The sequence below is a fragment of the Heterocephalus glaber genome, unplaced genomic scaffold (assembly GCF_053883595.1).
Source record: "Heterocephalus glaber isolate CG9 unplaced genomic scaffold, H.glaber_assembly_v1.0 deba00000331, whole genome shotgun sequence".
In the NCBI taxonomy this organism is placed as follows: Eukaryota; Metazoa; Chordata; class Mammalia; order Rodentia; family Bathyergidae; genus Heterocephalus; species Heterocephalus glaber.
The window spans coordinates 49,124,066-49,150,812 of record NW_028258142.1 but is presented as its reverse complement, the minus strand read 5'-3'; the positions used below and the strand labels follow the sequence as shown (position 1 = coordinate 49,150,812).

Genomic DNA, 26,747 nt, shown 5'->3' with positions numbered 1-26,747 from the left:
TAAAATACATTATGGTCCTGTTTGTTTGTTTCTTTGTTTCTTTGTTTCTTTGTTTGTGACAGGGCCTCACTGTGTAGCCCAGGCTGTCCTCGAACTCAAGGTGATCCTCCTGCCTTGGCCTCCTGATTGCTGAGATTACAGGCGTGCTCCACCATGCCTGGCCTTATGGTCCATTTTCTAACAATAAAGCAAACTAAAATTAGAAAGACAAACTTGGGAGAGATTCATTTTAACCCCAGTGGATATGTTTTGTAACTCTCCAGGAACACAGCAGCTATTCTTTGACCGTGGAAGCAAAAGATGACAATGGACAAATAACAGACAAACCAGTACACCAAGCTCAAGTTCAGATTCGCATTTTGGATGTCAATGACAATATACCTGTAGTGGAACGTGAAATGGTAACTTGCTTTTATAATAACTATATGTATTTATTCATATTTAAAATTTGTTTTACATTAAAATAAAAATCCTTGTGTTCATATTTTGCAGTATGAAGGGATGATTGAAGAAAATCAAGTCAATGTAGAAGTTATGCGCATAAAAGTGACAGATGCAGATGAATTAGGCTCTGATAACTGGTTAGCAAATTTTACATTTGCGTCAGGAAATGAAGGGGGTTATTTCCACATAGAAACTGATGCTCAAACTAATGAAGGGATTGTGACCCTTGTTAAGGTAAGTCATGACTGGTCAAGACAGGTGGGATAGGGGACTGGGGATTTAGCTTAGTGGTTCTGCTGCCTGCCTCGAAAGCGCAAGGATCTGAGTTCGATCCCTGGTACCGGGAAAAAAAAAAAAAAAAAAAAGACAGGTGGGATGGGTTGCTGCTGGAGAGAAGCTAACAATTTTGAGCCCACACACAAATGTTTTACACCCACAACCAGGACTATAATTATTTGAGATATGGGCCATTTGGTTAGAAAGTAGTCACACTGCAGGTTAAATTTAGATCTTAGAACTCTGATGCTAGCTAGTCAGCATGATACCAGCGTCATTGCTTAGTACATTTCCGGTCATGCTTGCTTCCATACCTGGCCATAGCATTTCCGTGTCAAGACCTTGTACCTCTGTTGAATATCCTTTACTTATTGGTGCTTATTTATCTGCTTAATACTAAAGCTAAACCCCACAAGTCACACCTAAAAATTAAAGCTGTGATACATTGACATTTAAATGTGCCTAAGAATCACCTGCTAAAGCTTTATGCCAAAAAATATAGATTCCTGAGCCCTATCATCAAAGAGTCTCAACTAGGTTTGACTCAGAATCTTGCCTTGTAGGCAGAAATCCACTTGTGATTCTAATATACTATATATGAGGGCTGCATTTTAGAACAAAGTAATCTAATCTTATATGATATTGCATCAATGAAGAAAAAATTGAATTAAGTCATATTATTAAGCATATGGTTCTTATACATTTAGATCTTGTAACTCCCACAGAACTTTTTAAATAAAAATTACATGGTAATTGCCTTACCAGACTTTAAAAATTAAATGCAAAGCTATAGCTTTCAAAATACTATTTCTTTAAATTATACAGAGACCAAAAAAAATTGAAAATTAATTCTAGAAGTTAACAAATTTTTACAAACACTTAATATACAAGACTCAAGGTAAAGTCTAACAGTGAGAAGGAAAATATATAACAGAATAGGAAATAATTAACTTAAAGTTTCATAGTAATAATTTTGAACATCATTTATTGATAGGCTACTATATGCATTCAAACTACCCTTTAAAAAGCAGGGGGAAATTGAATAATATTACCTCAGAGAAGGCACATTTTATGATTATTGAAGAAATGGTTAATCTCATCAGAGACAAAATTAATTCATCTGCTTCTGTAGAAATAAGCATAATTTTTAGCCGTCAGTTTAGGTAAAACCATGCCAGATGTTTGAGATACAAATGCCAGTGACATTCAGAAGAAACAGCCATGCACTGGTGAACGATAGAGGTGCTGGAAGGATTTTCAGTCAACTATGATAAGACACAAAAAGAGAAATGGAGTTATTTCTACCAAGAGTGGCATGGATGAAAAGTAGAAGAATTAGTATTACAGTGAAAGCAACAGATTTTAAAAACTACAAATTTATTGTCTGGGTTATATAAAGAATTGCTTCCAATTTATAAGGGCAGTGATCAGATATCATTGAGAAGCAGTTTGATAAAGAAGATACACAAATAACAAATGTGCACAATAAAAAAGGTGCCCAATGCCATTAATTAGAGAAAGTACAAAATAAAACCCTAAAAACTACTACTACATATATATTGAGATGGCTAAAATCAATGTCTTAGTCTGTTTGGGGCTTCTGTAACAAAATTCCAGCAACTGTGTAGCTTATAAACAACAAAAATTCATTTCTTACAGTTCTTGAGGCTAGGAAGTCCAAGACTTACGAAGATTCAGTGAGGGTCATTTTCTGGCTCATATTCGTGGCCTCTTGCTGTTCTCACATAGTAGATGATGCCCGTGAGGTCCAGAGGTCTCTTTTGTAAGGGGACTGATTCCATTCCTGAGGGCTGATGCCTCCCAAAAGCCTCTTCTCTCAATACCATCATTTTAGGGATTTTATAGGGATACAAACATTCAGTCCATGATGATCAGAAAGATTGACAACACCAAATATGGCAAGAATATAAAGAAACTGGAGCCTTTCTGTATTGTTGTGGAAATAAATGACACGGCCAGTTTGGCAGATTTTTTGAAAAATTTAAATGTAGAGTACTTACCCTATGACCTAGCAATTTTATTAGTAAATATTCACCCAAGAAAAATTAAAATGTGTCTATACAAAGACTTCTAACAAATGTTCATAGCTGCATTATTCATAATAGTGAAAATCTGGTAACAAATGTCTATCAGCTGATGAGTACAATAAGTAAGATGGTTATATCCATATATTAGAATACTACTGCAGAGTAAAAAGGAATGGAGTGTTGATAATGTGCAATAACATGGATTAACTTCAAAAACCTTATGCTACATGGAAGAAGCCAGATATAAAATTCTGTGTATTATAGGACTGCATTTATGAAAAAATTCTAGAAAAGACAAAACAATGGAGTCAGAAAACATCAGAGGTTGCCTGCAGCTAGGAATGCGAGGGAGGTTTGGGTGAAGGAACTTTTTGGAATGATGGACACATCTTAAACTGGACTGTAGTCAGAATTGAGAGTATTAAAAGTCATCATGTAAACATAAAATGGGTGATTTTTGTTGTACGTAAATTGTATTTCAGTGAAGCTCTCAAGATAAAAGAGATGAGTAGAGATTATAAAGTACAGTAATAGGGACAGTAAATGATCGCAAGAGAACAATCCATTGCTCTGATAACAAATTAACAAATTTAAAATCTGTAAAGATGTTGAAAAATAGCAAAAATGGAAATGGTAAAATATCGATAGAGTTACCAGACAAAAGGAAGTATTTCCTCATAGAGTGTTCCTGATGCTGAAATATTTTCCTTCTCTCTGGAGCACTGTGGCTGTTGATGACAAGCACTGTGAAACAATGTTTATGGCCCCAGAACCTAGCTCACTGTTCACACTGCCTTTGCCTTTGAATGCTGATGTAGCTCCCTATAAGATTTTATTCCTCACCCAGTTACCATAGCAGCATCAAAATAGATGTGTCCGCTGCAAGGACAATTTAAAAGAACTTTCATGAAGATCTTACAACTACAAAGGTCTAATTTCTGTAACTATTCTGTTGTTTTCTGGTCTCAACACCACCATGATCCATATTTGAAAGGGGGCAGAAAAAATAGGTGTTGATGCAGAACCCTACAGAAAGCAAAACAAAATCCATAATCAGTCATCCATGAGACAAGTGAGCAGCTTTGCTATAATTCATTTAACACATGAAATGTATTTAATCTTACGTTGAAGAAACAAACCAAAGTGATCCATCTATCTAAATGGTCAGGGACACTGGAAATAAAAAGCAATAAAAGAATAGGACCAGGTACTGAACTTTGACTAGGTAATTGTTTCACTAATAGGATATAGGTTGACAGAGGAAAAATAAGTTGTATAAAAATCTTCAGACCCATATTTTATTTAAAAATTTCAAATAGCTCAAATGCCTAGTAACAGAATGCCTAAGTAAGTTAATTACATGTAAATATAAAATACTAAATATAAATATAAAATAAATTAAATATAAATATAAAATACATAGAAATGCTTATAAAGGAAATGGAAACTAAAATATGTATACAATGATAACTGGCTTATATCAAATAGATGTGATAAATACCACAATTCACAAAGAACTATTTGAAAAGAACCTAATCTCTTATTGAATTAACAGCAATTATTTAATAATTATTTTAATAAATACCTGCTACAAAAAGAAAGACTAGATTGTTTTGTTTAAATACAGTTGAAAGTCCCTGGGTTTTTTCTGTACTACAAAAAGTTTTGTTTTTTTAATATGTTAATGTGCAGGGTAAATATTTTAGGGGACAGAGGTGGCAGTGCAAATCCATGGAACACATTTTAAGGAATACTAATTTTTATTGAATGTCCATTAATGTTCCCATTCCATGTTAGAGTGTTATGATAAAAATGTATATTTTTGAAAATAATTTTGACCTTTAGAAAAATAAACTGGGAATGCTCTTTAAGCATCCTTAATATTTATGACTATCCAAATTATTGATAGAGCATTTTTTTAATTGCTTGGTATCAATGAGAGTTGGAATACCTGTGTGTCAAGATATTGTATTTAACATTAAAAACGTTTTTATGTGTATATGTGTGTGTGCACTCTATGTTCTAGTTATTTTCTCTGTTAAAAAGACTGCTCTTTGATTTTGCCTTTCTAGGAAGTGGATTATGAAACAATGAAGAATCTTGACTTCAGTATTATTGTCACTAATAAAGCAGCTTTTCACAAATCAATTAGGAATAAGTATAAACCTACAGCCATTCCTATCAAAGTAAAGGTGAATAATGTGAAAGAAGGTATTCATTTCAAAAGCAGCACAATTTCAGTTCGTACTAGTGAAGGAATGGATAAGTCAAGCCAAAGCCAATCAATTGGAAAATTTGAAGTTTTTGATGAAGACACTGGACAGTCACCTCATGTAAAGTAAGAAAATGTTATAAATGTTTCCTCTTTTTAAATTACTTAAAATGCCTGTTTTCAGAATTAATGATGAAATTTAAGCACTTTATTCTTTCACACCACAACATTGTAGTTCACCAAATATCTATAGATTAAATTTCCCAAAGCTGTGCCTGAAAATGAGAGATGAGGAGAAATTTTCCAGAGCCTTCTTCCTTCAATAGCCTGTGTTTGAGGGTGAGGCTGGGTTCCTTACCATAGGAACAGTTGTGACTAGAATAAGTTGAAAAGCAATAAAGAAAAAGTTGTGTGGAAAAGAAAGCTGAGTTTCTAAAATCTATCTTATTTCTCAAGAGTATTAGAAAAAGGAAAGAAGCAGATTAAATTTGCCACAAATTATACTTTACGTAAGTATGGTTAAAAGCAATAAATAGTTGCTTCATGTATTTTACAATGGGAAAATGAATTCTATTCACAGTAAAACTTGGGAATTTATCTTCACTTTAAACCATGCTTTTTGGTTTGGGAAGGATGAATTTTTTATATTTTTCTTAAACATGGTGACCTTTACTTAGAATACACTTATCGAGAACCTAAGAAAGGCTACCACTGTGCTGGAAGGGATTGGGTTGTTTTCTGTGTGGATTCTATAGAGACCTCTCAGATTTGCATATTTTTAAATTTTCAAAGTAAACTTATTTCTTATCTTTGAGAGCTGTCCCAAGGAAAGATTACTGTCTCTACAAAGTAGTTACTTACGTAGTTAGTTATTTGGATTGAATTTGAGGAAACCCCGCCTGCTACCCAGATACACCGCTTGTGTGATTTTCTGCTCCATGCTAGAGCTGCATGGTTGTCTATCTGTCTTTAGGTCGTGTCCCTGTATGCCAGTGCTCATAAACCACTGCTTTTAGAAGCATGGACAACTATGGCAAAAATAAGGAGAAAATTCTTCAACAATCTCTTTCTTTTTAGTGAACCTCCTTTAAGTGGAACTTACTAGCCATAGACTCAAATATCCTTTTCCACAGTAATAATTAACAAACAGCTCCCATGGCATCCACAGTATCTTGGTAGCCATCTTTAACCCATTGTCCCTTCTCTTGAGCTACGTGGGCTTGTTTTTTTTTTTGCTTTGTTTTATTTTGGTTTTTTTCTCATTAAAGCCATCTCATGGCTTTTGTTAGGCTATGGTAGGATATAATATCCCGCAGAATAAATTGTGACAGATTTTGTATGTTTGTTAGTACATGTTTGCTGTATATAATGATTACATTTATCATGGAGAGTAGGTGCTCTCTACCCAACAAGGAGTCTCTAACAGATTCACAGAGCTAAGGGTTTACTATGAGGTTCTCTGTGATTTCTCACTGCTTTCCACTGAGAAGCTCATATCTTCCAGTGAATTATCTACAGGTAATATTGTGGCTCACTATTGAAAATTCTGTTTCCCACCAGTTTTTAAATTTTGACTGCTATTTTTATTAGGGACTGAATATATTTTTAAAAATGTGTGTTCTACATGGAAAAATAATGAAGCTTACATGCTTCTTTAGCACGCAAGTACACATCCTTAGAGTAAAAGAAAAATGCTGGAGGGCCAGGATTTAGCTCAGTGGTTCCACTGCCTCCCTCACAAGCACAAAGTCCTGAGTTTGATCCCCAGTACCAAAAACAGAAAAAAGAAAGAAAAATGCTGGAGAGGTTTTGGAGAAAAAGAAACACTTCTCCATTGTTGGTGGGAATGTAAAGTAGTACGACCACTATGAAAATCAGTATGGAGATTCCTCAGAAACTACAAATAGAAATTCCATTTAACCCAGTTTTCCTCTTATAGATATCATCCCTAAAAAGTTAAAATCACCATAGTACAGTGATACGCACATGCCCATATTTACAGTACCACAATTCCTAATACAGTAGCTAAATCCTGAAAGTGCCCTATAGGTCCTTCAACAGATGAATAGATAAAGAAAATGTGGTATATATATACACAATAGAGTACTACTCAGCCATAAAGAAGGATAAATTTGAGTCATTTATAGGAAAATGGATGCACGTTGGCACTGTAATACTAAGTGACATAAATCAGACACAGAAGGTTAAACATTTCATGATTTCTCTTAGATGAAAACCCCAAAATATAAATAACTTCAAGAGCTAAATAAAAAAATAGATGATAGGAAATAGGAAAGTAGACTTTGTGGAGATGGGAAGGGATCTGGGGATTGGAGAGATGAGAGAGAGGGGAAGAAGAAGTAAAAATGATCAAATGAAATACGTATGTATGTGTACCAGTTCTCCAGGATGAATGTAGTTACTATGTTTCAGAAAATATACTAATAAAAAGAGAAGCCTTAAAAACAAATAAAAAAGAATGAAAAGGATCTTAAAAACCAACTCAAACCCACTATTTTACATAAGGAATGGGAGGCACAGCTGAGTTAAATTATTTTCCAGTATTCACTTAATTTATAGTTACTGTTTTGGAATCTTAATAAAGACAGAAGAAGAATCATTCCCTTAACTTTGTCATAATTTTCTGTTTTACTGATTATTCACTGGTATCAATTGTTTATTGATATTTGGTGCCATTTGTGGGCTGAATGGTGAATTCTTGAATGGTGTCTGATTTTCACAATGCAGAAGAACAGCGAGAAAATCACTGAAATTAGACCACACAAAGCATTCCTTTGTGAAGTGTAATCTTATTAGTAAGACTGCCTTCATTGTAAATGTGAATGTGCGAGACTGTGAATGACAAGTAAATTCTAGCTTTAAAATTCCTGGAATGAAGCTCAGAAGTACTTATGAAAATATTGACAACAGGGCTGGGGATATAGCTCAGTGGCACCAAGCCTGTCTCGAAAGCGCAGGGTCCTGAGTTTGATACCTGGTTCCAAAAAAAAAGGGGAAAGAGCCAGAGAGAAGAAACTTGAAGTACAAGGAAGAGGATTAGGACAGAGCTTTAGACATGTTGGTCATCAGCACAGTGACAGCGTTTAAAGTCAGAAGTCTGGATGAGATCAACAGTGAATGATTGTAGGTAGAACACAATAAAGGTCCAACTATTGAGTCCTGGGGCACTGTAATGTTAAAAGGTTAAGGAGTGAAAAAGCAATCAATAGGCTAGAGAAGAAAAACAGAAGCCAAGCAAAGAATGTTTCAGTGTGCTAACAAGGCAAGGTTCAGAGTTCGATCCCGGTACCAAAAAAATTGACAATATTCCAATAAATGGTACTTTTAAGGATACTTTTCTTCAATTATTCCCCACAGATTTGCCCCAGATTTAAGATAGACCAGATCAGAAGCTGCAGGACAGAGTCCAGAGCAACTTACGAACTTCCTGGGTGTGTAGGGGAAGGGTGATCACCCTTGGTACATTATATGCTTGAGGACATTATAGCATCCAGGACTCTTCCAAGGAAGTGTGACATGCAGGCAGCGGAAGGAGTTATAGCATAGTTTTAAGGAATTAAAAACATTCAAAACAAATGTCTATAACAAGAACATATATGATGAGATAAAAATTATGTTTGAAAGAGCTGTAGAGATTCCGAGTTTATCGAGAATGAGAACTTAATTTTGTGCTTGTTTTATAACAGATACGTAAAGTTGGAAGATGGAGACAATTGGGTCTCTGTGGATTCGGTCACGTCAGAAATTAGACTTGTAAAAATTCCTGATTTTGAATCACGCTACGTCCACAATGGTACATATACTGTAAAAGTTTTGGCCGTATCACAAGGTAAGTTCTTAATATATATTTTTATTCATTATATGTATTTAGATTTTATCTTCCAGCATCAGAAACTTTTGTTTGGAATGTGTTTAAAAATCTAATCTCTCCAGTGGATCACCTCCATATCCTATTATTTATTTAGTAAATAGGGATCATACATAGGATAGGAAGTGTCCAAAGTGTTTCCTATACTACCCATGCCAAAATGCAAGCAAATTCAGATGATGTTGTCACTAGCAGTATGATCAGAATATGCACAGATTTTTATCCTTACTTTTAAGATCATCCTAGAAAAACCATCACAGGCACCGTCCTTATCACAGTTGAAGACATCAATGACAACTGTCCTACACTGGTGAACCCTGTGCAGAGCATCTGTGAAGACCAGCCATATGTGAATGTTACGGCGGAGGACCTTGATGGACACCCCAACAGTTGGCCTTTCAGCTTCTCCATCATTGATACACCACCCGGAATGACAGAAAAATGGAAAATAATACGCCAAGAAAGTAAGTAAAACTGTTGGACTACATTCAAATCAGTTATAAATATTAAGCATGGTGGAAATCTAAAATCTTTATAACATAGGTTGTGCTTCTTCTTATAAATTATAATTCCGGTACAGTTTTTAAAAGAGTTTATAAAATGTGGTTCACAACCCTTGGGCATAGTACCTTAATATCTTTTACAAGCCCGTGGAAAGGAAAAAATGATCTAAAATGCCTGAAGAGTAGCTCTTATCTCATAAGCTGAGGATGAGCAAGGCTTCCTGGGTACAAACCCCATAGTAGGCACCATCCAAAACTCTTGAGGTATCCTAACAATAATTCCATTTAAAATAGCATTTGTTGAGCACTTACTACATGTCAGGCACTCTGTATGCATTATCATATTTAATCCTTACTCCGTAACATTATTCCTTGATTACAGGTGAGAAAAATCTTAGCTCAACAAGAGTTAAGTAATCTATTTAAAGTCAGTACGTAGGCTCCTAGGGCGGTGAAGCTCAGCCGGTCCCAACACCCGGAAGGAAGCTTCCCCCACTGCCATCCCAGGCTCCTAGGGCCAAGAAGTTGAGCTGGTCCCACCACCCGGAAGGAAGCTCCCCGCCTCCATCCCAGGCTCCTAGGGCAGTGAAGCTCAGCTGGTCTCAGCACCCGGAAGGAAGCTCCCTGCCTCCATCCCAGGCTCCTAGGGCAGAGAGGGTGAGCCGGTCCCAGCACCCGGAAGGAAGCTCGCCCGATGCCATCCCAGGCTCCTAGGGTCAAGAAGGTGAGCTGGTCCCAGCACCTGGAAGGAAGCTCCGCTCCTCCATCCCAGGCTCCTAGGGAAGTGAAGCTCAGCCAGTCCCAGCACCCAGAAGGAAGCTCCCCGCCTCCATCCCAGGCTCCTTGAGCAGAGAGGGTGAGCTGGTCCCAGCACCTGGAAGGAAGCTCCCCCGCCACCATCCCAAGCTCCTAGGGCAGAGAAGCTGAGCTGGTCCCAGCACCCAGAAGGAAGCTCCCCCACTGCCATCGCAAGCTCCTAGGGCAGAGAATGTGAGCCGCATGGGCACCAGAAGCACCCCGCCCCCCGTGGAAATGAGAAGACACGTAAACAACCCTCAAAAACAGACTTCTGAATCACCTACAGCAACCCCAAAGGGAAATGAGATAGAACACTCTGATACTCAACCACCTGGACTCTCTGAACTGGCAACAAAAAAGGATCTGAGAAAAATGAAATCAGAAATAATTACTCAGATAACAGCAAAGATTTTGCTCATGGTGCAAGACATGATTAATAAATCTAGAGAGGACGCAGATAAAAAAAATAGAGGATCTGAGGAACATGATGGAATCCCAACATAGGAAACAAATGGAATCCATAAAACAGATACAAACAGATTTCCAAGAGATTAAAAACTCCATCGAAAGTCTGAGCAGCAGAATGAACCAATGTGAAGACAGAATTTCACATATAGAAGATAAGATTGCAATTAGGGAGGAGGAAAAGAAAAATTGCTTTAAAATTGTAAGGGAACATGAGAAACCAATCCAGCAGCTGCTAGACGATGCAAGGAAGAATAACATAAGACTGATTGGAGTCAATGAAGAAAGAGGAGAGAGTGCAGATGACATAAAAAAACTGTTCACAAAAGTGATGGTAGAAAACTTCCCAAGGAGGGGAAAAGAACTTGACATACAGGTAAGTGAGGCATATAGGACTCCAGCTAGCCTTAATCAAAAAAAATCTATACATAGGCATGTAATAGTTAGGATTCCAGAAATCCAACAGAAGAATAAAATTCTACAATCAGTGTGAGAAAAGAAATCACATACAAAGGAAAGCCCATCAGAATCACAGCAGACTTCTCAATGCAAACCCTCAGGCAAGAAGAGCTTGGAGTGATGTATTTCAAGGCCTAAAGGAAAACAGCCTCCAACCCAGATTGATGTACCCTGCAAAACTATCTTTCAAAATTGATGGAGAAAAAAGATACTTTCATGATAAAGAGCACCTCAGGAACTTCATGAATACCAAACCGGCACTCTAAAAAATTTTAGACAATACCCTAGGAAAAGACAGTGCGGATCACAACCCCAGGAAGCCCAGCAGAATGAATCCATTGGGCGTGACAAATTAAACGCAAAGGGGGAGAATCCAACCAAAAAGAAAAAGTCACGACAAGGCTTTTAAAACTTTTGACTTCATCTCCCTAATGAGTGTATAATTCAATCTTATTATTGTACTGATTAGTATTTTTCTGATTCTAGAATTGCACACCATTCCTTGTGCTATACTGGCTATTTATCATCTTCTTATGTCTACATTTTAATTGGGTTGTCTATTAATGAGCTCTAAGAAGTCTTTATATATTCTGCTCATAGGTTATATGCATGGTAAATATGATCTGTTTAAGGACTACTTTTCATTTTAATGATGTCATTTAAAGTTTAAATTTTGATGGAATCTTATTTATCAATATTTCTTTTATACATGTTTTTTGTATCCTAGGTAGTTCTTGCCTACCCTGAATTCGTAAATATTTTCTCTTATAATTTCTTCTTAAAGTTTTAGACTTTTAGGCTTTCTTATTTAGGTTCATAGATCCCTTCAAGTTATTTTCATGTATGGAAAAAAAGGGTTGAGGTTAATTGTTTATATACAGATACCAGGTGTTCTAGTGCCGTTTGCTGAAGACACTATCTCTTCCTCGGCTCTTGAATCGAGTTTATGTTCTAAAAAATGCTAATGTTAAATAATCTTTCAAAATTCAGTGGACCATATATGTGTGGTTCTATTTCTAGATTTTCTGTTTTATTCCAATGATCTATATGTCTTTCCTTACACCAACACTGCCTTGATTACTGTAGCTTTAGAAGAAGTCTTAAAATTGGGTGCTAAACGTCTTCCAGCACTGTTTTTGTTTTTGTTTTTGGCTTTTCTGGGTCCTTTGTACTCCTACATAACTTTTAAATTTCAATATCCAGTTCTTCATTTATAGCAAGTATACACAGACCTGAATTTTTATATATACCTTGTGTTTTCTAATCCTGCTAAATTCAAGTACAAGTTCTAGGGGCTCCTAGAGATTTCTTAGTATTTTCTCTGTAGATGATCATTTCATCTACATATAAAGATTGTGCTTCTGCCATGCCAATCCTATCCTAGTTGTGTCATTTTATTGCCAGAATATTTTGGTTTAGACCTATGTTTCAAAGTCTAATGGACAGATGAAGAGTAGGCATATATGCCCTTGATCCCCACGTTAGGGAGAAAGCATTGTATCTTCTCCATTCATAGAAGGAGTTTTTGTTGGAAGTATGGAGTACATGTCTTTGATCTTTTGAGAAGGTTCTGTTCTACTTCTAGTCTCCTGATAGCTTTTACCATGAACAGCTGTAGAATTTAGTCCAATACTCTTTGTCCAACTAGTGACAGGATCACATGACTTTCTCATTTCCTCTGATAAAATGATTACTTTTGGGGGTGGGATCTTCCAGTGCTGAACCAACACTGCCATCCCTATAATAAAACCACTTTCTACATACTGCCAGATCTGACTTCTAGGAGTTTGTTTTGTTAAACAAATTTCTATTTATGTTCATACTTTTTTCTTCTATTATCTTTATCCAATTTTAGGATTAGCACAATGTTGATTTCCTAAAATGAGGGGAGAAGTGTTCCTTCTTTTTTCTGCTTTAAATGTTTGATATAATTTATCAGTTAAAATGTTTATGAGCCTGCTGTTGTCATACAGGTTGGTTTTCAAGCTAGGAATATACTTTCTTTAATAGGTGCTATTCAAATTTTATATTTCCTCCAGAGTTAGTTTCATTAATTTGTCTTCTAAGTTATTTCTTAGAAGTTGTCAAATTCATTTCAAAAAAGATTTTTGTAATATGCTTTCTATATCCTTTTAAATTCTGTAAAATCTGTGGTAATGTCTCCTAGATCATAATATTGTAATTTTAAAAATGTATAACTGATATTGTGTAACAGGAAGAAAAGGTCTGAAAGAGCAGGGGAATTGGGAGGGGTAGGGGAAGGGGGAAAAGGGAAAGGAAAAAATATGAGAAGAGGAAAAAAATGGAAACAAGGTCTTTGCAAATAGGGAAGGGTGGAGGGGGTGAAGGGAGGGCAAGGGAAGGGGAAAAAAATAAGAACCAAGAGACTCATGTAATGGTACAAGATCCCAATGATGAATGTTACTGTATTTTATACCTAAAATGTACCAATAAAGTTAATGGGGAAAAAATAAAAAATAAAAAAAATCAGTACGTGATGGACAGCAAGACAGATGTGCTGTCTGATGCCCCACACACCAGTGTGCCCATGGACACATCCCTGTGTCCCTATGTCAGAAGTGTCCGCTTGTCGATATGAGCCTTTGTATGACCTTTAAAATGGGCTTGAAGGTGGAAAGTCTCTCCAGAAGACTTGTGTTTTAAAAAAATCAGTGTTTATCGCAAGGTCCTGAGTTTGATCTCCAGTACCAGGGCAGGGAGGTAGGGGGATCAGTGTTTATTTCAGAGAATTTTCAAATACAGTACTCAGGTTTTTCTTAGTTTACAGGTTTAATGTAGTATTTACGTCTGGCAAATGTTTACAACCCTTTTAGAGGCTTTGAATAATGTTTGGTCCAATTTACAAGTTAAATACCTTCTGCATTTCAAACTGCATTATAAATTTAGTATATTTGGTTTCCTTTTCTTTATATATTTCGATGATCTGAATTGACAATAAATCTTCCCTATGTTCCTTATTCTCTAAAATTCCAATAAATTAGCTGGGCATGGTGGAATATCCCTGTAATCCCAGCACTGAGGAGGCAGAGGCAGGAGGATTGCCATGGGTTCAAGGCTGAACTACATAATGAGACCCTGTCTCAATAAATAAATAAATACCTAAAATGTACCAATAAAATTAATTTTTAAAATAAATAAATATTTCCAATAAATTGAACCTGGAATTCTCTTAAGTCTTAATACTGAACAAAATAGTGATGTTTCAACCTAAAACCATAAATCTGTGTCAGTAATACAATCAAACATATTAAATTGGAGTTACAAAGCTGTCATGCTAATGGGGCTACTTTTCCTAGACATTTTATAAGTATAATAAAACAAATATAAATTCCTGACAACACAAAAATATTTTAAAAGTGTGCCTGATTTGCTTAAGTATGCTTTTGTTTAATACTGGGTCTTCTTGAGATATATGTATGTCTTAGTTACTTTTCTCGTTGCTGAGACAAACTATCTGACATCCAAAGTTAAAGGAGGAAGGGTTTACTTAGCTCAGTTTGTAGAGGTTTCAGTTCATAGTCACCTGGCTCCAAGGCAGGGTGGCATGGCAGAGGGGCATCACAGAGGAGAAACAATCCATGGTAAGCAGGCAGGCAAGAGCACATTAGACCTCTTTCTGTTCCTTATATTTTAAGCAATCTACCTGCCCTAGTTCAACTGTAGCACTCATACCCTTAATCCTAGCTAGAATTGTACCAGACCACTCAGTGGACTGGTTTAGTAATCATACACCCTTGATCCCAGCATCACACATTCTAGATCCAGCCACCTCTAAAAAGCACCCCCAAGACTGCATGAGGCTTTGGGGACATCTAGACACAAACACAATGTACTCCATTGAAGCAGTTAGTTATGCCCAAGGTTAGCCAAGGTTGGCCTCCCTATGAATGACAACAGTCACCACTGTGATCAGTTGAGATTCCTTAAGATCACGTTTCTCAGCTGGTGTGAGACCTGGGTCTAGGACCGGATGATTCTTCATCACAGGCCTCCAAACCTGAAAGTGTTCAGCTCGTACTCAGCCAAGTCTGGGACTCCCACCAGGATAAATGTTTGATGGATATCTAAATGAATTTCATATTGAACTTGCTGGAATCCCAAGATGGACTTATTTTCTCTAAGAAATAGGTGGCTTTTAGGAGATGCTGGACATTGTTTTAAACATTTTTTAATATTAACAGCTCTAGAAGTTTGGTGTTACCATCGTCAGTGTATTATAGATAGAGAAACAAAGGCACACAAGATTTACCCATTCCCAAGACAACAGCTATTAAGAGCTGGAGTTAGGATTTGAGTTCTTGAATTGTCATAGTCCTAGGACTATAAAACTCTTTGGGACCTGTGTCACAGAATTCTAACTGGAAGTCACTGAGATTGTTCTTTGTGTGATGATGCCATTGAGAGAAAGAGGACTCTGTAACCAGGCTTTCTTCATGGCTATGTAAGAAGGTAACCAGTCAACAATTATTGGGATAAGCAGTAGCTTCCATCTGTTTTTATTTACCTGGGAAAATTTTTAAATACAGAGAATTCCATAGGCGAATAAGCCAGACATTCTTGTTCTTACTGCTCACAATTGAAAGAAGATAAACAATTTGTCGTATTTAAGTCAACCTTCTTATTTCCAAAGTGATAACTGGTAGACTGGAAAGCGCCTTCTCCTCATTTACCCTCCTCAGAGTCCATTGTGCATTTGATTTCATGAATCTGAGGAGCTGAATCAACACCTTATTGTGTAGCAGTGGAGAAGAAAGCTGGAGTTACAGAAGCCGCTTTCTCCAAATTTCACGGTTGTAATCTTCCAGGCCAGGTGTTCCTGAATTCATACTTCTTAGACAAATCCCCCAGTGCCTGAGAGATCATTGTAAACATTTGTTTCTAACCACACAGACCAAATTCCATCAAATTTGGAACTTAAAATGAGAAGCTATTTCATACTTCAAAAGAAACTATCAGCCGGGTGTGGTGGCCCACGCCCATAATCCCAGCACTTGGGAGGCTGAAGCAGAAGGATCACCGTGAGTTCGAGACCAGCTTGGGCCACATAGTGAGTTCAAGGCCAGCCTGAACTACATAGCAAGAACCTGTCTCAAAAAACCAAAAAAAAAAGAATAAAGATAAAATAAGAGGTCATTCACAGAACACTTTCTGTGTCATCTTCTTGCCAAAAATGTGTCACCAGAATCCAGTGATGAGGAAGCAGTCAAACAAATTCAAACCATGGAATAGTCTGAAATAAGTGGCTTTTAAATATGTGAAGGTCTTGAAATACCAAAAGAGAGACTGGGTTATTCCAGATGAATAGGAACTGATGTGATAACTTAAAGAAATGTGTGGCCCCTAGCTGGATCTAGGATCAAAAGAGAAAGTGGACAGAAACCTATAGGCCATTGTGAAAGGACATTATGACAATTGAAATGTTTGCCAATGAGTTATACACTAAGTAGTATTTTTATATCAATAATATATTTTTCACTGATATCCCGGCATCTTAGCAAGTCCACACTGTTGTCCTGCTATGTGTAATTTACCTCAAAATAGTTCAGAAAGTTTTTTCCAAATTATGCATGTATAGAGAGAATGTATCATTGCAAAATGTGCACAACTAGTGAAGGCTATATCAGTATCCACTATAATATTCTTTTAACCTTGTAGATTTGAAGTTTTCAAAATTTTGAATACAAGGCTGGGGATTTAGCTGAGTGGTTCCACTGTCTGCCCCACAAGCATAAGGATCCAAGTTTGATCCCCAGTACTCCCCCCTCAAAAAAATTTTCCATACATAGCATTGGGAACAAAAAGGAAGGAACTAGAGCAGACAGGATTAGCCATTGTTGAAAATTATTAAGACTGGGAATGGATACCACGGAGGTGATGCTCTTCTGTTATTGTCTGCATTTGAAAACTGCTACATACTATTGATTTATTTAAGAAATGGTAAATTAAGGCCTGGGATGTAGCTCAGCGGTAGTGCCTGCCTAGGCCCTGGATTTGATCACCAGCACCACTAAGAAACAAAGAAGAAGAAACGGTAAGATCAAAGCCATCTAGTGTTACCTAACTCACCTCTGGCTTGCCACTGTATTCGCACTGTAGGGAACAGTGCCTGGCACTTGGTGGGCCACACATATTAGCTAAACTCATCATCATGAAAACAGAAGGTCCAAATCAGACCCTTGGCCATTTAAGCTGTGTATTCGAAGTCTGTGGTAAGTTTTAACATGTGCACAGCGTACAGTCATAAGGAGTTAAAGAAAAACGAAACTTCCAACTGGGGCCTTGTCAGGAACTCCTGTAATCTGGTCTCTCCCTTTGCTTGGAAGTCACTCGTCCTCACCACCTTCCCTCTCCTATCCCCGTAGGTACCAGTGTGCTGCTACAGCAGGGTGAACGCCAGCTCGGGAGAAGTGAAATCCCGTTGCTGATTTCGGACAATCAGGGCTTCAGCTGCCCAGAGCAGCAGGTCCTCCAGCTGATGGTCTGCGAGTGCCTGCAGGGCAGTGGCTGTGTGGAGGCGCAGCGTGGCTCCTACGTGGGCCTGGGGCCCGCAGCGGTGGCACTCATGATTTTGGCCCTTCTGCTCTTGCTGAGTAAGTCTTAAAAGCCCCTCTTTAGCTCCTGTGGTAATTGGAGTGCACTACTGGCAGTTTCTTACTATAGTAGTCATTGATTTCCTTACAGTGATTCTTGAACACATTTGAGGGTAAGGAAAAACAGTCGCTGATAATTGATAAGTTCACCAAGTCATATTACAGGGCTCTCTTAGTCACTTCCGATCACTGGGACAAAATAGTCTGCACCCACATCTTAAGGAAGGAGAGGTTTATTTTGGCTCCTGTTCTCAGCCCAGGGTCAGCTGGCTCCAAGGCAGGAACAGCGTGGTGGAAGGGGCTGGGCAGAAGAGAGCTGGACATCCTGGGGCAACCGGGAGGCAGAGCGAGAAGGGAGGAACAAGAAGGAAGACATGGCCGCCAGCTCCCGCCCCAGTGAACCTCTGCACCAGACCACCTCCCGCAAGCAGCACACTCCGCTGCTGAGGAACGTAGTGTCCCCAGGATCCAGGCACCTTCCAAAAGTCCCACTTCTGAACACAGGAGGCTTTGGGGGACATTCTGGCTCTAAACCATAACAAGCACTTTTTCAGAGTTTTGTCTTACACAGATGTATTCTGATTTTTTAAAAACCAAGGCACTGCATGGTCCTCAAGCTCCTTTTGCCATAAACATTGCTGGTGTCCTTCTTTGGATAAGCTCAGGCACATAGGATGCTGTCTGTTCTTCTCTGCTCTTTCCCAAGCACCCAGAACAGTGCCCTGCACATAGTAGGTCCTCAGAAGTGACTTGCTGCATGAATTGGGAATACAGATAAAAGGTTGTTGCACAAGTTTGTTCAGGTGATCTTGACTGCGCACTCACCTCGTCAGAGCTCTGCCTCCCTGACATCCGCTGCTTGGTCTGCTCCCTGCCTGCCCTCCAGACACCGGGGTTTCCTTTCATGAAAGCAGAAAAGACTGCAGCAGGTGTTGTGTGGAATTCACTCCACTAGACCCTGAACCTAGGCAGAGCACGTCCTTGCAGACAGCCTGGACCATCTCAGTGAGGGAGGGGGAGCCCGATAAAGCCATTAGCAGGGGTCCAATGGAATACACAGCACTCAACAGTTTACAGTGCACCTGTGTACCACTATCTGCATTTCATGGGTAATTACAAATAGAGACCCGTAAGAGAAAATGGCTCGTCTCAGCTTACCATGTTTGTAGGTAGGACCTGGAGCTGGGACTGCAGCTTTTCCCTGGGGGATCCTTGCATGGCCTTCTCCTCTCGGATTCCCTAGAGCCTTGTGTGACTCTTGGCACATGATAGACATTCGATCAATGCATATTGAATAGGTTGAAATTGTTGAATTGCCACTGGCTGACTTCAATCTCTATATTAATCACAGTAGCTGCAGTGCCTGTGCAGAATCATGTGGAAATAGTGCTCAGATAATTCAAAAGTTAATTGAGATTGGGGCTGGGGATTTAGCTCAGTGGTGCCACCTCCTGCCTCGCAAGCACAAGGTCCCAAGTTTGATCCCCAGTACCAAAAAAAGAAAAAGTTAATTGAGATCTCAGAGAGCCATGCCTTGTGCAAAATTCCACTCTAAGGTAAAATATTTTGAAGATTTCAGTGTTCTAGAATATTTGAACAAATTAAAATTATTTTCAAGAGCTTTTGGTCTTTGTAATATATCTCTCTTTGGATGGTGAATTTACAAAAAAAGTCTTTTAATCTTTATATTAATTTTGCTAATTTGCATATTATCACATACAGTCATGATGTTCCACCCAGTACCATAAACAGTCTCTGTGAGGAACTAGGCCTTTACGCCTGTAAGTCTCTCTTCTTCTGCCCTCGGGCTTTGGTATAACTCATCCAAAACAAGCTTGGAGAGGTTGGATCAGGGTAAAAAAAATCCCACTGAAAAAAGTGATGTGCGAATTCTCCACTTATACAGCTCATGTTAAGAAATGTGTGAGGGCTGACCTTCTCATACTCACTTCTGCTTCCGTGCAGTTGTGCCACTTTTGCTGCTGCTGTGTCATTGTGGAGAGGGTGCCAAAGGCTTCACCCCCATACCTGGCACTATAGAGATGCTGCATCCTTGGAACAATGAAGGGGCGCCACCTGAAGACAAGGTCGGTTCATTGGGTCACGTCAGGGCAACGTGTCATCTTTTCTGATCTTAAAGGGCTTGGGAGGTGTTTCTGATGTCTTTGGTCATGAGAGAGTAATATCATTGTACTATTGTGAGATACACATTTGATGTTCATTCCCATTTCGTGCTGTACAACTCCAAAAGTCCTTGGAATCTTGGAAGGATAGTTTCTTGATATCTGAAAGGAGAAGGGGCAAGTGTCTTGGGGACCAAGCCCTCTCAGCCTGAGATCTATCACCATCCCCGGGTAGATGTACATAGACTTAGAGGGTCCTAACTGGAGTATGCTGCAGAATTGATTGCTTGCTTGCTGGTGGGGAGAAATCCTCACAAGAAACACTTGTGAGGTCACAGAAGTCTGTATTGATTATAGTGTTGTGACAGCAGATCAAAAGCAGATTGCTTTTCCAACAGTAGTCATTACAGATTTTGTGCACCTGCCTTTATTTCTAATGACAATATATTTTGTGTTGGTTGCCAGGGCAGAGCTGTGCTTTTCTGCACTGTGATATGTGGTGTGTTTATGAGAATGTAACCATGGTTGGGGAGTGACCCAGAGAATATAGAGCAGGGATCAGAGACAAAGTATTAGTCAGCTTTCCCATTGCTGCAAAACAGTACCTGACATCCACAATTTAAAGAAGGAAAGATTTGAGCTAGCTCATAGTTTTAGGGGATTCAGTCCATGGTTTGCTGGCTGCAAGGCAGGAACTTCATGGCAGAAGGGAGTAGTGAAGCACAGATGGTAATTCATAGTGGCCAGGAAGTAGAGGAGGGGGGCAGTGCCAGAGAGGACAGAGCAAGGGACCAGATACAGTACCCAAGGTCACTCCTCCATGACCCACCCCAACACACCCAGAACTGTGTTCCACAAGTCCCGTTGGTGACTCCCAAGCCATTCAAGTTGACACAGTCTAGCCTAACCACCACAGACACAAAGCTGTGTAGGAATCCAGGATAGAAATTTTCATCCCACTATCAAATGGCAAGTTTTTCACAACCAGGAAGTGCTCCTTTTCCATTCCCCTCCATACATACAGATGACAGAGGTAAACTCCAACCCTTATGAACGGTGCAAAACATTGTGAGATCCCCTTACCTATGTAATGTGACTCTCTCCTCTCTGTTGCATGCTGGCTCTCTCATCTTCATCTGCCATGTGCAATCCTAATAGGATATAATTCAGCATCAAGTGTCAGTCTCAAAGTAACAGTGGCTTAAACAGAAATATGACTAGTCCAGGATCAGTAAAGTAATTCCTCTCACGTGCTACCCCAAGCTCTTTCTCTTTTGTTGCCCCCTCCTCCACTGATGAATTTAGGTCCCATGCAGTCCTCATATTTTAGATATTTAGCTACTATCACATTCAAGCCAGCAGATGGGAGAAGAGTGAAGAACCATTCTGTAAACATATTTATGAAGTTGCATACACCATTTCACTGGGGCTTGAACCCAGGGCCTTTCTACTGAACTACATTCCTAGCCTCTCCCACCCTCCTAGCCTCTCCCGCCCTCCTTTTTGGAGACAGGATCTCACTAAGTTGCCCAGGCTGAGCTCAAGCTTACAACCCTCCTGCCTCAGCCTCCCAGAGTATTGGAATTACAGGCGTGCACCACCTCACCTGAATATAGTCCTTATTTTGAATGGCCATGTGTCCAGCTAAAAACAAAATTAAGGATTCTTTGACCATAGCAGAAAGCATGAAACCCTAGAGGAATGTTAAAATGGTATTTGCTCCAGTAGAGTAGAGGAAGTTTGGTTTTTGTTTGTGGTTTATATTCAGCTATGAAAGAAGGCAGAATGAAGATCTTTACAAGACTCACATAGAAGTTATTCAACCCAGAATATCTTTCCTGAATCACCTCTGGGGAAGTCTTATGCCCACTTAGCTCCGATCCTTCTGACAACCACCCTGACCCTCCATTCTGACCTGGTGTCGTCTGCGCTTGCGCACAGGTGGTGCCGTCGCTCCTGGCCGTGGATCACGGGGAGAATCTTGCAGCAAGAAATGGAGTAGGAGGTGCAATAACCAAGGAAGCCACCAGGAAAGGAAGTAGCTCTGCTTCCTTTTCCAGAGTGCAGCATGACTTGACCGAGGCGAACGGGAGATGGGAAGAACACAGAAGCCTCCTCAGCGGTGCGGCTGCCCAGGCGACGGGAACAGCAGGAGCCCAGCTCGGTGCTGAGACCATGCGGACCGTGAGAGCCGTGGGGGCTTCCAGAGATGCAACCGGAGCCCGAGCCGCTTCTGCTGGTGCAGTCAGTGAGGAATTCTTAAGGGATTATTTCTCTGATGTAAGGCTTGGTTTTTATGTGTGTGAGGGTGAGGGGTGTTTATATGGGAATGTGGTGTTGTTAGGGTAATCGTTACCTTGGATCTAAATAGGACTTTGAGGGGTTTTGTTTTCTTGTTTGTTTTTTAGTTGTGACGTTTGGGCAGTGAGGGCTGAGACCCACCGGGTGTCTCTGTGGCACTGGGAAAAGAGCAGTATCAAAACTAGGCCATGGCTTATGAAGCCTCCCCCACTTGTTGCAATCCCACGTCATTGATCGGGCAAGTCACGTGACTGCCTGACGTCAGTGGGCCAGAAAGTACAACGCCTGTGTTGGAGCAGGCTAAAGGCAGCGGATTTACGTCCCGGCCCGAAACTCACAAGCTCAATCCATTTAAATTTTGCATACACTGGAGCCAGAGATTTAGCTCAGTGGTTCTGCTGCCTGCCTCGCAAGCACAAGGACCTGAGTCCGATCCCCGGTACCAAAAACAAAAATTTTTGCATACACTGATTATCATAAAATAAACTTGCCTTTGATATGATAGTGCTTAGTTTCACTGTCAGGGGAGTTCACAAAAAATGAGAAGAGTTACAGGAGAAATGTTCAGATGCGATAAGGAAACACATTCCTGGAATTAATAATTAATAGCAGGACTAAAGAAAAAGTGTTGCTTAGAGACAAAGTAGACTTCAGAATAAGGAATAATCAGGGATATTTACTTCATGGATCGATTCATCTGGAGACCTAACACTCCTAAACAGAAATATAGAGTCACTATCACTAATTATTTGCCTCTTTTTTTTTATCTCCACTTTAGAAGGCAGCTTCCTACAGTGAGGAAGATGACATTCACGTGGCCAAAGACTGCCTTCTGGTGTACTCTCAGGAAGAAACAGAATCTCTTCACGGTTCCGTTGGCTGTTGCAGTTTTATTGAAGGAGAACTAGACGACAGTTTCTTAGATGATTTGGGACTTAAATTCAAGACACTAGCTGAGGTTTGCTTGGGTCAAAAAATAGATGTGGATATGGAAATTGAGCAGAGGCCAAAACCTGTCAAAGAAACAAATTTGACCAGAGCTGCACACTCGCTCTATGAGCAAACCACGTTTAATTCAGAGAATACCCACTCCTCTGGCAGCAGCTTTCAAGTTCCCAAACCTTTGCATGAAACCAAAGCGGAGAAGCTCACTCAGGAAATAGTCACCGAGAGATCGGTATCCTCCAGGCAGGGTCAGAAGGTGGCGCCACCTCTTCCTGATCCACTGGCTTCTGGTAATATCATAATGACAGAAACGTCCTATACCACAGGCTCCGCTATGCCACCAAGCACTGTGGTCCTGGGTCCCGGACAGCCCCAGAGTCTTGTCGTGACGGAGAGGGTGTATGCGCCAGCTTCCACCTTGGTAGGTCAACAGTATGCTGGGGAGAGTAATGTCGTGGTGACTGAAAGAGTGATCCAGCCTAATGGGGGCGTCCCACATCCTCTGGGAGGCACCCAGCATCTGCAGGATGCACAGTACGTTATGGTGAGGGAAAGAGAAAGCGTCCTTGCGCCCACCTTGGCCACGCCCAGTGCGGCCGCGGTAGGACAGAATGTGACAGTGACAGAAAGAGTGCTAACTCCTGCTTCCACTCTGGAATCCAGTTACCAAATTGCCACTGAAGCCTCAGGGAAGGCTGGGAGGGCCATGGTTTCTGGGGCTGGAGTCCCTGGCCCTCTGCCACATTCTGGTTTGGAAGGATCTGGCCATTCAGATTCTACCATAACCACGTCCTCCAGCAGGGTCACCAAGCACAGTACTGTGCAGCATTCTTATGCCTAAGCGGCGGCCAGCCACAGACTCAGTGGCTACAGGCATATTTTCCACCTGCCTGGCTCTTCATGAGCCTCACAGACATGCAGAAACATATGCATTGAGCTTAAATTTTTTCTCCGTCACTAATACTCAAAGGTCCACACCATCTCTGCTTCCGGGACTGTATTTTAGAAGCGCTTCATGAATCACAGTGGGCCTTGTGATGATGCTGTTTCTTAAGTGCCTTTAGTGAGTTATGCAAACAATAGTCACAAAACAAAATAGAGTAAATCTGGCTCCTGAGAATTTACCGAGTTACACCGCCGTCCAGGAGAGCAAACCGGGAAAACGATTGGGTCTCTTCGTGAACCCTATTAATATTTTACATTGATATGCTGTATTCTGTCCATTACTGCACCTAGCAGATTGTTGACAACTCATTTATCCAAGGATCCACTACAGTCTGGGATCCCAGTTTTGTTGTTGGTTTTCTTTTAATTTGTGTGAAGTGAATTATATTTTTGAATGCTGGGATATTAAGAAAATCCAAAAAAATAAATTAAAAAAATTTTATAAAAACAAAAAAAAAGAAAATCCAAGTTTCTGTCCATGTGACATGTACATGTACATAATGTCATGTGCTCTGAAAAATGGCATTTTATTTTCCTGTCTTCAATAGTCATGAAAATTTGAACACTTCAAATTCAATTGAATAATCCAGGACAACATTTGTAACTATAATATAATTTTACTCATAATAATAATAATATTCTAGCTATGTTCTTAGTAGCTGCAGTTTAGTGCAGCTAAATTAACCAGCCGTATTCTTCCCTGTGGTAGAAATAGTGCCTATTTCACTGCCTTATATCCTCTGTGACTCACATGAGTGCCAAAGAAATATTTGTGGAATTAAACTAAATTTTATAAACCATTATGTACCATTGCCAAAAATATTAAAACACTATATATTTCTATAGTTATGAGTTTCAAATTATGATTTTATTTTGATGTCTCAAAGGCTTTAACTAGCTGGTCATGACTTAGTACAGGAGTAGTGAATATCATAAGGACCTTAAATATTTTACCTGATTTTGCTTAGTGCCCTTGCCTTGTTTGTTAAAGAAGTTATATAGCTGGGCATGGTGGCACATGCCTGTAATACCAGCACTCAGGAGGCTGAGGCAGGAGGATCGCTGTGAGATCAGCCTGGGATACATAGTGAGTTTAAGGCCAGCCTGAACTACATAGTGAGACCCTGTCTCAAAAAAACAAAAAAATTAAAAAGTTATGTAGGTTGTTTGGCTCCTAAATAAGATTGTATTTTATTACTCCCAGAAACAGAAATGTTTCAAAATATATATGGATATTAGTAATTAATAGAAATATTTCCAACCACAAAATAATGTTCATAATTTTTGAATACTGTCTAATTTCTTGATTTTTGAGATATTTGCTAAGGAATTGAAACTTTAAAGTTATACTTTGGTAGATCTTTAAAAATATTGTTTACTTGAATTGTGTTATAAAAGGACTTAGCACTGTTCACTCACTGTAAGGGCAAATATTTTTAGACATTGTAAGCTGTGGTAAGATGAAGGTCACTCTTCTTCCATGATCTGGAATTGTTTATGCTCTATTTAGTGATTTTCGTGAGGTTTTTTTTTTTAGTTGTAGTCTGACATATTTTGCCAAGTCTGCAACAGGAGTACCTATCTCCACAGTGTGCAAGGGTAAATATGACCTGTGTTCTCAGAGGAAACGAAACATGGTCTCAGCTTCCTCCTTGGGCGGGCTTAAAACCCTAACCTGTTTCTCGTGTGTTCTAAATGATTTGTTTGTTTGTTTCTGAAAAGGTGACTTGCATTGGTTTTTACATTTGTTCCTTGGGAGATTATATTTGTATATTTAAATAAAAGGCTACCTTTGGAGCAATCCTGTCTTCATGCCTTCTTGTTGGCCAGTCCAATTTTACAAGGAATACAGCTAGGTTGTTAGGGGAGAGTGTACGCTAAAGGCAGGTGTTTCTTTCACCTTGTCAGTTCATTAGATCTATATACAGCCACCCACTTTGAAAGAGCATTGTTTCTCTTCCTACGTAGGGTAGAATATAAGATGGCCAGGTTAAATATGAATTTTAGATCTATAACGAATTTTTTGTCGTATATCCAGTAGTAAAAACAAAAGTACAGATGCTTCTTGTCTTATGATGGAGTTACATCCCCATAAGCCAATCATTAATTGAAAATATCATAAATCAAAAATACATTGAGTACTCCCAGCCTAGCAAGCATCCTAGTAGTGTCTAGTGAATGCATATTGGTTTCACACCATAGGACTGTTGAACCCTCAAAGCTAGGGATCAACTGTTTCTGTTGTTTACCTGAAATTGGAAAGTTAACTAGGTACCTTGTATCTCTTACCCAGACCTGGCAGCCTTGTTCCTAAGGAACTCAAGATCACTCTGCCCACAAAGTGACTCAGGAGAAACCTATTGCATTTGGCCACAGAAAGTTCACACCTCTGACCCAAAGAAATGAAATTCTACAATGTTTAAGAGGCTGCTGTAGTTGCTTGTAGTCGTTTACCCTTCCAGGTTCACCAAGGACTCGGTGACAAAACACAGATTAATGAGAGGAAGTCTGTTAGTATGTATAACTCACATGCAGGGGAGAAACTCGAATGACCAACTCACAGAGGTGGTGAAAACAGGTTTATATGGTTTACTGAAAAGCTATAAATAAAGTCAACCTCTTAATTGAACAACAACTCGAGAAATTGGGTAGTCCTGGTGCCAGAAGAGGTTCAGGGAATTCTGCTCTGCAAAGTGGACAGGCAGATTTAAAGACAACATGGAAGCGA

The 26,747-nt window shown here is 39.4% G+C and overlaps 1 protein-coding gene across 1 annotated transcript in view; it reads left to right on the top strand.

Moving 5' to 3' along the window:
- Nucleotides 1–25,820, top strand: part of Dsg2 (desmoglein 2) — a 48,954-nt gene extending 23,134 nt beyond the window's left edge. Inside the window, exons 8-16 of the mRNA XM_004853123.3 lie at nucleotides 264–401; nucleotides 493–678; nucleotides 4,841–5,106; nucleotides 8,688–8,830; nucleotides 9,106–9,333; nucleotides 17,478–17,705; nucleotides 19,671–19,792; nucleotides 21,770–22,108; nucleotides 22,908–25,820. Of these exons, the coding sequence (XP_004853180.2) occupies nucleotides 264–401; nucleotides 493–678; nucleotides 4,841–5,106; nucleotides 8,688–8,830; nucleotides 9,106–9,333; nucleotides 17,478–17,705; nucleotides 19,671–19,792; nucleotides 21,770–22,108; nucleotides 22,908–23,915 (2,658 nt within the window). The 3' untranslated portion in view covers nucleotides 23,916–25,820. The remainder of the gene's footprint in view (nucleotides 1–263; nucleotides 402–492; nucleotides 679–4,840; nucleotides 5,107–8,687; nucleotides 8,831–9,105; nucleotides 9,334–17,477; nucleotides 17,706–19,670; nucleotides 19,793–21,769; nucleotides 22,109–22,907) is intronic.
- The last annotated feature ends 927 nt before the right edge of the window (nucleotides 25,821–26,747 follow it).